Here is a 14,795-nt window from a genome sequence, read left to right on the forward strand (position 1 = left end):
TCAGCACCGCCGGGCCGGGCCGCGCAGGCGCACTGGGGGCGGGCGGGAGGCGGTGCCGGTGCTGCTCGGGTTTCCTCCCCCCCAAGGGCCGCGCTCTTCCTGCTCGGCCTCTTCGCTCCTCTCGCGTCCCTCCCGCGCAGGTCCCTGCCCGTGGGCCGGGCCCCGCCGCCCGTCCCTGCGCTGCCGCTTTCCCCGGCAGAGCTTTGGGAGAGACGTGCGGGAGGAGGCGGGAAGGACGAGGCGTCCAGCGGGGGAGCCGCGGGACCGGCCCCCGGGACGGTGAGAGCTGCAGTGACCCCGCGGGATCCTGCAAGTGTGGCAGCAAGGCGAGAAAAGGATGGGTTTTGGGTTTTTTTTCCTCACTTTCCTCCTCAGCTTTTCCTGAGGCCTCTGGAACTGTAGTTACACTTTGAGGGCTGCTGAAAATCTGATGTAATACACACGTAGCATTATTATTCTCTGTAGTTGTTTTCTTCCTAGTGTTGCACAGAGTAAATATAAAGGAAAGAGCTGGCCCGTGGGCACCGTTCACTGCCTTGATACCCATGGACTAGATTTTTAGTGTTAGTGAAAAATACACCACTCTCGCAAGATGAGGTTCCTTTGGCTTCCAACACGTAACGTTTATATTCGTCACGGCGTAAAGGCAAACGTTAATGACAATCTCATCAGTGTTACCAAATGTTCAGCCTCCATATGTGTGCAGATTCATAAACTCTGAAAGAAACTACGTGGATGTCAACAGGTTGTGATTGCTCTCAGAAAAGCATACAATGCATGGTATTACTTAATTAGGAAAAAAAAATAGAAATAGGTTTCACTTAATGTCTGCAACATTTCATCCTCCTTACAAGATTTTAAGACATTTGTTACATTCCAACACCTTACAATAAAATATTTTGAGCAAATTGCATAACCTTAAATATTGTTTATTTTGAAAGAGATGAATGAGATGCTCTCAGGCTACTTGGAAGGCACAAAAGTAATTTAGTCTTTTTTTCTCTGCCTAAAAAAAGAAATCATCCTAATTAGCTTTTGATTTCTCAAAAACTCATTTGGCTGGATTAACACTCACAGTCTCTATTTTACCATGGAAAACCAGATTTGCTAGTCTCAAGACAAATAGTGATTGTCTTCAAAGTTGTGAGAGTCTGTTGTGACTTTCTGCATAAAAACATGGACAAAAATATAATCCAAGTGCAGTTTGAACCCAAGTCTTTGTAGTAATATCTGGGTCTGGAAGTTTCTATGAGCGTAGAAAAAATTGACAATAGTTATGGTATTTCATTTAAATTGAGTAATAGTACAACTGACCATTAAGGTGAATAAAAGGAAGAAGACTGCACATTAAAAATGTAGCACCGTAAATTAATTGCTTTGAGAGGTGAAATAATCATTTGCTGTCTCCCACAACCCACAAAGTTTTCATCTTGTTTGGTCTCCCATGTGTTAATTTTCATCCTTTCCCTTTCTCATCACTCCTTTATTTCTCCTTGCATTATAATCATATGTTAGTTACACACCCATGTGTAATCTCCTTCCTTTTCATCTTTCAGATCCCCAAAGTCTGCAATAAGTGCTGGGGACTTCCTTCACTTAGCTCCGTCACGTACTCTCATTCTAGCATTCTGCTAAAACTGCTCTGTCAAGGTTTATTTCAAAGTATCTTTCCTAGGAGAAACTCAGAATTTCATTTCCATTTCAACTTCATCAGCCTTTGTTCATCTACAATGAACTCCTTGAAGTCTACCCTTTTCACTAGCATGACTGCCCTCTTCTAGTTCTCCTCTCTTAGACTTGATCATTAGCATACTCAATTAAATACTCCCTTTTTTGTAGGTAATTGTGTCAATAAATATCTATCTAATAAGTCACCATTTTATTTCTACTGCAGTCGTTACTCCTGCTGCAAATAATACTGTTATCATATTCAGGCAGCTAACAGGCAAGATGGTTTTACCCTCCTCCAGACTCTCTTGGCACCCATCTCTCTTCAGTATCAATACCCATCTGTATCCAAGGCCTACAGTTTGATTGATGCCTTCATCTTAGACATCTCTCTGGATTCTCTCTTCCAGATTTTTTTTTTCTTGTACAACACCTCCAAAGCATAGCTTTTTCTTGTCTATCCAAAGAGCTAAGCATTTTTTTCTTGTAACGCTCTCTTTCCTGACAGTCCCTGACACCACTTTGATCTGTTCGGACTCCTACAGAATGCTTTTGCAAAGGTCATTAATCTATCCCTTACCACTTCAACCCTCTCATCTAGCTCCTCCTTTCTATCTACCAACTCTCACCCTTCTCTAGGGCCCAACATAAAACAGCCTTCCTTATTATGAGGAAGATTACATCTGCCTAATTGCCAAAGGGCCAACTTCCACATGAGGTCAACTCATTGCTAGCTTCTGCCTATTATTTGTAAAATGTTCATGCAAGAAGTTGTGTTGAAGGCTTTTTCCTTAATCTGACCTCCCTGCAGGTCAAAAACTCCCTTAGAAGCACATCAAGCTGTCTCATTACTCTTCAAGTCCTGTCCTCCCTTTACTAGGAAGTGTACCCCCAAACTTGGTATTGAGTAGATGGCTGATGAACTAATACCCGCCCCCCCACGGTGCTGACCACTACATTGTCTCATTGCTTCCTTGTCTGTTCTGCCTGTCTGCATCCACATGTTGTTTCTTACCAATTCTTCATCAGTGGGACTGAATAGGGTCTTTAATTTTCACATAGCCATAAAATAATTTAGGTTGGAAGGAACTTTTGTACATCATCTGGTCCACTTTGCTACTCAAAGCTGGACTAATTTAGTAGTTGGGTCAGGGTCACTTTTGTGCTGTGACAGAGCGTATGACCTCTTGGCAGGTTCAGAAACACAACTGCAGCAGCACCCTGCCAGCAGCTAGGAAGCACAATTCTCAGATGAAAGGAGGGACCAGAACCAATGTGTGGGAGGCTGGAGTTATGCTCAGTGTGATATCCTGGCACAGAAGATCCTGCTCTGAGCAAGACAAGTATTTTCCATTTTCTCCACAGAGGACAGCTGAAAAATCTTCTTCATTCTGACCCAAATGAGAGTGAATGGCTGCTTTAATCTGGTCATTTAAGGGAAAAACAATTTGAGACTACAATTCAGATTTGCTTATTTACCCAAGTTACAGACCTAACTAAAGAATCTAGCACAGCAGGATCTTGTTCTTTTATGAGATTCTTAAGGTACTATGGTAATACTAGCACTAAAAGATTCTACTTTGTGTTTCCATCACTAAAAACATGCCATTTAACAGCTAGTGTGTCTGCAGGCTCACTGAATGTTAACCTGTGCTCCTCTGTGCATTTCCCCTTAAGCTTCCAGCATTCCCATATTTGATTGTACAGTCACTCAATAAGAATAGAAGTGCAGAGTGGGAATTGGAGAATACTAAGGTGCAGACTACACACCATCTAAGCAGTGAGAAATAGTTTGTGAGGGAAGAAGGGTTTTAACACAATGAGTTTATCCATCTATACACAAAATCAGAGTTTCTTTGCCAAACATGGAACTATGACTGTAAATACTGGCAAAAGTGCTCTTCAGAAGGACAGGAGAAGAGTATCATTTAGCAGGGAACAGGCTGATAGAGAAACTCAGAATAAATTTCTGAAAGAGATGGAGCTATGAAATATCCAGGAAATGGTGAATTATTTCTAGACTGATTTTCTTTAACATTTTAATCTAGATAAATATTTGTTCGGACTGGTTATTTTTGCCAGACCTATGTAAGATAATCAGTGCTTGTAGCAGGGAGTTGCAGCTCAAAACCCTGACCAAAGAGACAATTATCTTTCATTATTCCTTAAGGAAAACAGAAGCTGGGGCTTTAGATACTAGACTAGGAGAAAACAAAATGTGTAAGACAGGTGCGATTTTAAAAGCAAGTACTTGAATATTCCTTAAGCTCAATGAAGCCTGAATGCTTATAGAAGCATCATGGAGTTCTGGATAAGCCTTGAGCAAAACACATGGAAAAACAATGACCTGACTAAAACCTTAAATTTAAAACATTCCTGATCTTTGGATCTAGAGTTGTATGCAGCCCTACTCAACAGCAGTTGAAAAGGAAGAGATTAGAATTAAGAGAGTAAGATCCTGCGCTCTTCAAACATAGACTTTAAAATGTAAATGCAGATCATTTTGCAAATACACAGGTACACTACAAAAGCTACATAAGTAATTCTGAAAAATAGCTTTACAGAGAAACATTGTATGCCAATGGAAGAATGGTTAGAAACATAACATATATATTTAAATAAAGATATTTTAAAGTTTGATTACCAGGATTTTCCCAAGAAACACCATAACAGAAGAAAAGATAGCCTTCAAAGGCTGTGAAGCACATCCAAAATGAAAGTTTCAGGCCTATTTTGCAAGCAGAACAGGAGAGAGCACAGCATTACCTGAAAGAGCTATCCACTACGTAAAGAATTAAAAGATAAATCCCATTCCTATTACTGCTGGGCTTCAGTTAATGCTTGCATTTGCAAAGTTAATAGAATTCCGTTGGAAAACACTAGAATATGCAGTACCAGACTATCTGTGTGTAAAGTATTTGGAATACTGTCATTCCAACAGGGCAAAGGGCTAATCTTCAACTTGTAATCTATTTAAAGCATTAAAATTAAATAGATTTGTTTCTTAGCTGGCCTTAGGACCACCCCAATCCTTGGGACTCATCCACTACTCCCAAACATAGCTTCTCAATGCAGGTATTAGTCCCACTGAATTACACCCCCTTACGTGGCCTTCTTTGCTAACTCAGTCAACTTTGTCTCTGCAAAGCTGCTTTCCAACCAGTCGACCCCCAGCCTGTAATGGTGTCTTACATTATTTCAGTTTACGCACATGAATGATACACACCAAGTTCCACAGGGTGACATGGTGCAAGCAGGTTCCTCTCCCTTCTGTCAAGACAACAGTGGGGCATTCTGTAGCTCTGTGCTAAAGTCCAACCCTTTGCACGCTACACAGATGGATACACAACAAGGTATCTTTAGCTTGGAGACACTCTTGATTAGATTTTAAGTAGCCATCTGCTCCAACAAGAAAACCTCTGCCACAAAAAGGTAGTCAAAACACCCCAGCCAGCACTAATTGGGCAGCCAAAAATTGTTCCTGGCTTTCCTGTGGTTTGTTGCTGTCACAGCTGCAAAATGTAGCTATTATTGCTATGCCAAGAACTGCAACAGCTGCTATTGTTGTTCACACAGCAGAGATCCAAGATCCATTCCTGTATTCAGAAGTATCAGCTGCCCCCATGCTCAACCACATGAAAGCCCGGCAAGCACAAGACAACCACAGATTCTGTCAAGTCTTTCCATCACAGGCTTAATTTGTACAAACAAAAACCCCACAGCAGAGAACAGAGATAAATATTGCAAAAAATATCTTTCCCTTCAACCTTGTGCTCACAGGAAATAGGTATATTCTATGCTTTCCTTTGACAGATGCAACCCACAATTTTTTGAGGCTACTCCAGTTTGTCACAGATCACAGATAGTGAATGAGGCATTGTCCTGGACTCTGGTACTGCAGGAAACCAAGGGAAGCTGCAGAGCAGGCTTCCCTTGAATTGCTCATATTCTATGAGGTACTAGTCCTCAGCAAGAGTTTTATTATAGATTATACAGGAGATATCTCAGGATTTAGCTGTCACATGCTCATTTCCACATACAAGAGGAAAGGGTGAAGAAAGAACCCTTTGTCCTACACCACAGTTGAGAGAGATCAGGCTCTGGCTGCATCTACTCAAGTCAAACAAGTTAGCCTGGGGTACTGATCTACAGTTGGCCTTGATGTTTTATCATTAGCATGCTCTTTTATGTAACTATGGCCCATAACATTTAGGTTTCTCATAGACTAATACCTAGACGCAGTTTAAGGACACAGTCACTCCAGGCAGGCACCATGTAAACATGATCTAAAGGACAGAAGAGGACTTGCCACCTGGATGAAAGCTGCACTATGCTATTTGCTCTCAAGGCTAGAGCTCCTTATGCATCCTGGTCTAATTTATTCACCAGTAAAAATGTAGCTTCTGGGACAAATTAGGATCTTCTCTACTCACTAATTGTCTCTAATGCAATATAGAAACTGAGAAATTAAGATTTTATAGCCTTTCTAACCAGTTAATCTAGGAAAACAAAAAAAACCCAACACCCTAACCTGCACAAGTAGAACATGCAGGTATAGTAATGTTCCACACTTCGCTGCCTTCTGCCACAAGGTTAGGCAAGGGACAAAGGGACAAAGCAATTGTGTACACAGAGACTAAAATTAAAAGGAATTCCCTTTCCCCACCAGAATTTATTTGTATTTAGAGTGTGAAGGCATGGAGATGTAACAAGACACAAAGGCAGTACACTGGACAATAGGTTTTCTTCAAATATTTGCATTATGTCACACTTTATATATCCATAACCACAGCTGTGAGTTCTTGTGAACTTGGTATTTTCTTATCTATGCATATCAAGTATTAACAGAATTCCAGAATATGAAACAACCCAAAACATACAAGATTTGTCATAAGAAAACATTATAGTTGGTACAAATTATTATGAGTTCACAATAGCTTTGTTCTCTCAGGGGGACAAGAATTTATTATTGTTATTATAAAAGCAGAGCAGATAGCAACATGAAATGTTCTGCATTTGTCATGCAAGGAGAGATGCACGATTGCATCAGCTGCCACAGAGGCTAGTTGGAAGCTATCCAAGAGTGATGACTAAACAAACTGATCTGTTGTTTGCTGACTGGCATAGACTAGTATTACCAGAACTAGGAACTCAGAAAGCAAGGACAAATAGTAGTAATCCCATCACTTCTACAGGTGCATTACAACACCATCAACAGGCAACATTTCCTGGAAAGAGCAGGAAACTAACAGAACAATTGTTTTAGGGTGGAGGTAGTCAATACTTCCTTCCTTCTCTCAAATTGCCATCATAAGCCTCTTCATGGATTGCTCTGCTTCCCAAGCTGAAATTGTCGAGTCCCTGAAAAAGTATCAGTGTCCCATGGTACTGAGCACTGCACTATTCCCATACTGAAAGGATGGCCAAGTAACCTTGAGGGCTCAAATCAAAGTGCAATTTAGCATCATTTTAAGCCTCAAACCAACTTCTCTAACCAGTATGGGCATACCTTATGGTTGAGGATTGTTTTGCTATTACTCTTTGCCTCAAAACAATGGGAGACTAGACTGGCAAAAAGAAGTATGTTGGACACTGCAGCCTCTTTCTATTTGAAACATTTCACCATAGGACTCTGATTGCAGGGTTTAACTCCAGGCAGCACACTTGCTCCTCATAATTTAATTATAGCCCCTTTAATGAGATGCTGATAGGCTCTGGAAAGACTCTGTTAAGGAACTACACTTACTCTAAAAAGCTCTTAATATTTAGTTTCTTGACCAAAAAATTCTCACCCAATAGGAAATGCAAATTCTGACACAAAGACAGTAGGATATAGCTACTGACTTTTCAGAAGTTCAAGTGGAAGGGCTAAGAACAGCTAAAGCAGGTATTGTACCAAGGCCCCTTATCTTGCCTTGCTTTTCCTGTTGATTGCTGTTTTCACTCATGTCCATCCAGTTCAAATCCACAGCATCAGCTGAACAACAGTTTTCACTGGGGAAGCACACACAAACATTCACTGTGGAGACAGGATATCAGTACAATACAAACACAAGATTGGCAGAAAACTCTTAAGTCTTGAGCTTTGGTTCCATCAACAGTTCTGGGCTACCAAAGACCAGTTTTGAGAATCAAAGCTGCATTTCAATGGGTCCCAGCTCACACTAGTCCCTGAGGTATATGCTAGCATAAAGTAAAGTAACCTCACTGAGCCTGCTTTGGCATCCTACATCACATTATACTCAGATAAGTTCAGATATTTGTTACTGTATTTGTAACATTAAAAACCTACAGTCTGTTTTTATCAAATCCTTGTAAGCCAGGCCCCTGCCCTGAACCTCCAGTAATTTTCAGGGTCACTTTACTACAGACTTCTCATTAAGTTTCAAATTCTATGACTTACTAAAATAAGAGAATGTTCAGATGTGACAGTAACAAGAATTCCCAGTTGTTTTCTTTATTGATTTTCAATATATTTCAATATATTTTTTCCCCCTTTGTATTGATCCATTCCCACTTACATGCCTTTTCTCTTCTAATATAGATAGAATTGCAGTCATGCTAAAGAAGTTGTTTCCTGAGTTGACTGATCATTTGGAATTAATTTATCACAGAACAAACATCATGTAAATGCATTGGTATATAAAATACTGTAAAGATGCATTTAAGAACTCCAACTGCAGCAATGCTCTGGGAAAGTTAATGTTTGTGAAGCCTCTGATAGGTATAATTTGGTTTTTTTCCAAAACCTTTTATCTGCAAATGTCAAATAGAGTATTCCTACATCATTTGACAATGTCAGGATACCCAATATTAAAAATGCTGTGTCCTTTCAGTGTTGGCCTTTGTCCTGCTAACATTCTCTCAGGGTTCAAAGAAAAGTGCTCTATTTGATTGAGCCTGATTGAGCTTATCTGATGAAAAAAATTAGATCAAGGCAATCGTTATGCCTGTACGATCAAATAGCACTGACAGCACTTAAAACTTCAGGTGTCAAGTGCTTTTCTCTGTCTGCTAAGAAAAACCTGATTAGGCAGTTTAAGTTTTCTGTAGTGAGAAACTACTTGTTCTCTTCCACCAAGTCCCAAATTTGCTGACCTTTCAGAACACAGCAATGGTTATCTTGAAGAAAGGTTTGCAATTTATTGGTTTCAACAGTTAAAAAGAGATATTACTTGAGTTTGGATCTGTCAAGGGTATCAATGACTTGGCAACAAATTAAAAAGTAGTCCCACTCTCCAATCCTCTCAACTTAGATTTCTCCTAAGTCACTTCCAATATCCAAGAATTAGGAGTCAGAGGTAGCAAGGCCTCACCATTAAACTTCCAATATTCTCTCTTCACTGGTTTGGAGGCAGGATATGACCAATTACTGTGGAAGTTTGTTGCAGTCCTGCTACTCATCTTTTGCTGTCATACTGTCAAATTGCATTGCTTCTGAGTGACCTATAATGAAGTATTAAAACTCCCTGCAAGAGATCAGTAAGACTAGATAGACTGAAAAAAATAACTTGTCAAAAACTAAGAAAAGCTCCTTATAAGAAAAAAACAATATTCTCAAACTGTGAGGAAGTGGGTGCTGCTGCTATAGTACCTATCACTGTCTAGAAGAGCTAGAGAAGCAAGGAGAGAACATATGTTTTCCTTCCATGTCCAGGGGGTTCTCCAACACAGAAAGTTTCCTACAGTAGTAATTCACTAACAATGAGGATCAGTGCAGCTAACAAGCAGAAATAAATGGACAGAAGCCCCTCTCCTCACATTCACTCTGCAGCTGCATTATGTCACACTGCTTGCCTGCATGCACAGAGCAGTAGAGGGAAGCTAATTTTGCAGTCTATCTTTCAACATCCTGGTATTGAATAAATACAATCAAAGCTCCAAATTGTCCAGTGGAATATGAATGAGTCCACAGCTCATAATGTCCCACAGACATTATTTTTGGGCTGTAGAACATGTCCATCAGTTGAAAGTTTTGACCAGTTTTGGTAAAATTAAGTCTTGGAAAAAAATAAAGAATCAAAAGAGATCAGCTTGAAATAAATTTTCATTTTGGCAGTAGAGCAATTTATCATTTTAATCACATTACAGTAAAACTTTTTTCAATCCAAAATATTTTCATTTATCTTGGAGAGAATACCTTTGTCAAAATGTCAAGTTTCACAGATTCTTACTTTTCAAGCCAGTTCAACATACCAGGTTTTCCATAACTCTCAAAATCTTTTCTTCATCTCATTCTACTCAATACAGTGACCATTAACAACTCCAAAAACAGCAGAAGGAAGAGTACACATTGCTATCATTTGATAGAAAACATCTGAATTCAATAGACAGCAACATCACAGAGAAAAAAATCCTGGTATTGGGCAGAATGCAAAACTAACCCTCATTGAGATACATTTCCTGATTTCTCAGGAAAAAAAAAACAACTAAGCTTTGATGTAAATTAATGAAGTCAGTTAACTGTAAAAGACACAAATTAGCATAATCTAGTCAAATGTTAAGTAGGTTATTATTGTGTCTGAAAGCCTGTTCAAAGTCAGTTGCACTTCCTTTAGTGAGGCAAAACTGATGCTTCACAGAAGGAAAAACAACCTGGGAAGTAAAACTCTGTATTAGGCAACTACCATTACTGAGAACACATGCTAGCAACTTCACCAAGAAATCGTTAACTTAGCATCTCACTCAGCAGCTGACTACCAGCACTGTCATTATTTCCAACCTGCCTTTCTACTTTTCCTTCCACGAAAAGGAGAAATATAACACAGAATTGTCTGGCTCCAACTCTCTTATACCCATACTATACTATACACACCTCTTAACTACTTTCAGGTTGAGATTCCTGACCTCTGTTTGTCTTCAGGCAGGGCTCCCATTCCTCTTACCTTCTTTAAACTTTTTTTCTGATAGCATCCAACACGCTCAGAGAATTCCTTTTGAGCTCCAACCAGCTTCCATGACCTCAATACCTTTTTACAAAGCTCTTTTCATGTGGTTTCAAATCTAAAGTGGAAGATGAATTACTAGGTTTCTTCAAGAGCTGTAGGCAGAGATAGAAGTTATAAACCAAGAACAATAAAAGTTGCAGGATAAAAAGGACTGAAATATTTTTTAATGTGGTTGTAAGCAAGAATGCCTGTCCACAATGTGTGGACATCAAAGAAAAGCATGTCATCATGCTTTTCAAGGCAACACTCCATTACTTAACTGCCTCAAGAGACCAAAATCAGCAGGACACTGGATGGCCCAATCTTAGAATCATGTGAATTCACTGCAAACCAGACAAAATCATCCTGAACTTTTACAGCTAGTTAGTCTCATCTCCAAGTACTACACATCTGAATTTATTAGTGTTTCCTTGTCTATATCAGTCTATTTGCTCTTTTATAACTTCTAAACTATAGTCTAAGTGCAGTAAGTCAGTGTCTATAAATAAGTCCTAATAGAGATACACACTGCTGCATTAAAGTTTTTGGACTTTGGTTTGCTAGATTTTATTTCAGGAAGTGATAAAAGTTTCATATATATTCATAGCAGCCACATCAAGACTAAGCAAGCACTTAAGTTGTTTTTCAAACGTATTTGCACTCATTTACAATAAAAAAGTCTAACTCACTCAACTTTATCAAGATTTACTCAGAGGGAAGTGGGCTCAAAGTTGACTTACGTGCTGTAGCAAGTGTCTGACTGGTATTATTTATCCCACAATAGAGGTACTTATTAAATACAGATATAATTGTTCTCTTGCACTCTTCTCAGAAGAATAAAAAATTATCTTACTTGCTTTCAGCAAAGAGGTTAGAAACAAGAAATCCATTTTCTCCAAGACATTCTAATCAGGTAATCTAAATAGATCCCAGCAAATCTAAGACTCTTGAAAGCCAAGCCACACAGTACTAATGACCAGGTTATGCAAGGAAGATCCTGCTCAGGTATAGAAAACCAAGTTGTGTTTTCCAATATATTTAATGCAAACACTAAATATCTTCAGTAAAGATGCTTTTTCCTGGAACTATTTTATTTTGGCTGCTAACAATCAACAGCTAAAAATCAATGTTAATCAGTCTCAACAATCCATAAATAATTTTACTCCTGTCTCTGAAACCAAATCCCCCAAACTTCATGAAGGTAATACTTCTTTTGTAAGGTAATATGATGCCCTGCTAAGCACAGGCTTTAAGTACCATAAATAAAATCCCACCTGCAGCTTACACATGAAGGCTTCCAGAATGTTTTTCATGCTTACCTTCACTAAGAATGAGAATTTAAAAAAAAAAAACACAAACATTTTGCTAATAGCAACCAGAACCTACAAACTGTAAGTTTCCTTATCCCTTGCTAAGTTTTCAGTATTATTTGTTTTAGTTAATTCTCTTTAGTAAGAGACTTGAATTAGTAACATGGCTTTGTTAGCTCTTTAATTGGCAGAATTCACACAGACTGCCCCTATCACAAGCTTCAGAAAAACTCTTCAGCTGCAGGTAGAAAAACATTCTACACATGGTTTCCAATTCAAAGTAGTCAAACATAACATTATTTTGGGTAAATACCCAGTATTAATTTCCAGACCAGAATTGCATCTTTCCCCTTCAATGAAGTGGAGAAAGCTCTGCTCTGGAGAGAACACATACTCTGGTGTAGGTAAGCCCTCACAACTCATCTGCTTATCAAGTCTACCTGAGGTTGGGTTGATTTTTCCAGTTTCTGCAAAAAATGAAATTGGCATAAAAAAATATGGAACTCCTATTATGAGGAGATGCTAGTCTTAAACATAGTCTTACCAATTTCACTCCTCATATCAATATTGTATCACTTGCAAAACTGACCTTCATCTAACTAGATGGATTTGAAGGTACTACTTCTAAATCAAACTGACCTGTTTTAAAACTTAGCCAAGACTCACCTAAGTTAGATATGGGAACATTAACTTAATGGCATTGCTACATATACACACATATAACCATGAATTTTAGATTCACACCAAAGCTCTGTGCAGTTAAGAAAACTTATCTTCACTAGCATAGGCAAACCACATTTTTCCATCATGCATACAACCATGTCAGAAGAGCACAGCAATGCTCACTTAAGAGAAAATATCTGCACCATGGTTTAGGCAGAACAGGAAAAAATGCACCACAACCAGTCTGTATCAAAGCCATCTATTATTTCAGAGAAAATAAAAATCAGATTGAAGACAACACACATCTTACATGTCAGAGTGATTACCTACTACTATTCCTTTTGTGCATCAGAACATATCCACACCATTCAATGCATTCATATGCAATACTAATTCTACCCTTCAGAAAAAGGAAGGCCAAGGAATATTCTATTTTGTCATAGACATCACCTTTACTGTTTTTCCAAGCATGACAACTTAAGTAAAAAAAAGTCAGAGCACAAAACATTTTAAAGTTTCAGCTACCACCATTTGTGTTTCTTTGTGATAACAGTTTATACACTGTTTCTGAAAACCCTCCTTCCAAAACTTGTGGACTTCAAAATGCTTCACAAGAGAAAGAGCAAGTCATGAGTTAAGTTCAGTTCTGTCTGCATCCCCAAAGCTACAATTACATCTGGCAAGGTTCATATCTTCCACTTAATCACTCCAAATCAAAAGCAGTTCTAGTTAATGTTAATTCATTTGTTCACTCAAGCCCAGCAATACAGGGGAAAAAACCATTACACTTGTTAATAGTTCATAATGCTGTCTTGGGACACAAATGTATTAATGCAGCTTAAGAGTTTCTCACACATCTGGTTTACTGCCTACCAGATAGATAAGGGCTAAAGTTTCTTTGACTTTCTGGGGATATTCTGAGAGGCCCAAGTACAGCAGAGGCAAGACAAATTATGTGCCAGTCACTTTGCTGGGAGCCAAACACCTCAATGCTAAACAGCCCTCTAAGGAAGCATTTGCTTCCCACTAACAGGGTGTTCTAAATACTGCTGCTTGCCAGAAAAGACTTAAAAAATGCTGTAGCTATGAATGTGTCAAATTAAAGCTGTTTTCAGGTAAGGGGAATAGAATGAGTAATTCAACAATACACATGAAAAGCTTGCATCTTTCACTGACTTAGTCACTTCACAATCACTGACAAGACTGATGTACATATTTCTGCACCTGCAACTGTAAAAGCAGATAAAATATTTAATACATAATTTACAATGTATTTTACCAGCTTGGCATACAGGATGAACAGAATATATCAAAGTAGTTGACAATTATAGGCTTGTGGAGGCCCTGCAAAAATATTACTTCAGATATCTGCTAATTTAAAAAAATCAATTTGCATTTTAGAAGTGATACAATTCAATCTACCACAAAATACAAAGAGCTGCAAAAACATATACCATTCCAACAACAATGTATATAAGTTATTAAATAATGATCTGATTTAAAAGAATATAAATGAAGCCTTTAAGTAGGTCTTTTCTACATGCATTTTATTCCTCATTAAAGAAAAAATATGTAAAAAGGCCATTGGTAATTGCTTTGTTAACCACTGTAGAAAACGCCAACTCTCTGGTCACAGATGCCACTAGTTTAGCACTTAGGGTCTCTGCAGTGTTACAAGTGATTATTTTTAAATACTGTTAATTCTATTACTCCATTGGTAAAGAATATGTGACTTGGAATATGGCAGTCTTCATATTGAGAGGGCAGTGATACACAGTTTTATAATTATCCAGAAGAACAGCACCCTCCACTGCTCTGTACTTGAGGCTCATCATCAATGATCTGTACACCTCGCCTTGCTGTTCCTGACTGACTGGAACCATTGCCTCTTGCTCTTTCATCCACTTGGGCAGTTTCTATCATTCCTGTAAAGGAAGAAATGTATCAGATGACATTTCACTGCATTTTTACACCAGACTAAGATCTTAATCTGAGTTACATGCACAGAGAAAGTTCAGCAAGACTGGTTCTCCTATTTATTATGCAAAAATAAATACTTGGGTATCACATGGCATAGCTGCAAGAACATGCTTAACCTTCTTCCTAGACCACCAAACATCTGGCAGCTCTTGTTGACTAAGGGAGACCTAAGATGCTCAGGTGTTCAGGAGTTAGTGACTTCAAAAGCTAGATCTACTCACCCATAAAGAACATTATGTTAAAAAAA

General features: G+C 38.7%; 1 protein-coding gene across 1 annotated transcript in view; it reads right to left on the reverse strand.

Annotated features, from left to right (window-relative positions):
* The window catches only part of TBC1D15 (TBC1 domain family, member 15), a gene marked incomplete at its 5' end in the record, with an annotated part of 48,816 nt that extends 34,323 nt beyond the window's left edge, over window positions 1-14,493 (reverse strand). Inside the window, one exon of the mRNA XM_010003080.1 lies at window positions 14,390-14,493. Coding sequence (XP_010001382.1) covers window positions 14,390-14,493 — 104 coding nt within the window. The remainder of the gene's footprint in view (window positions 1-14,389) is intronic.
* Window positions 14,494-14,795: the final 302 nt, after the last annotated feature.

Source organism: Chaetura pelagica, unplaced genomic scaffold, assembly GCF_000747805.2.
Source record: "Chaetura pelagica isolate M959 unplaced genomic scaffold, ChaPel_1.0 scaffold288, whole genome shotgun sequence".
Lineage (NCBI taxonomy): Eukaryota > Metazoa > Chordata > Aves > Apodiformes > Apodidae > Chaetura > Chaetura pelagica.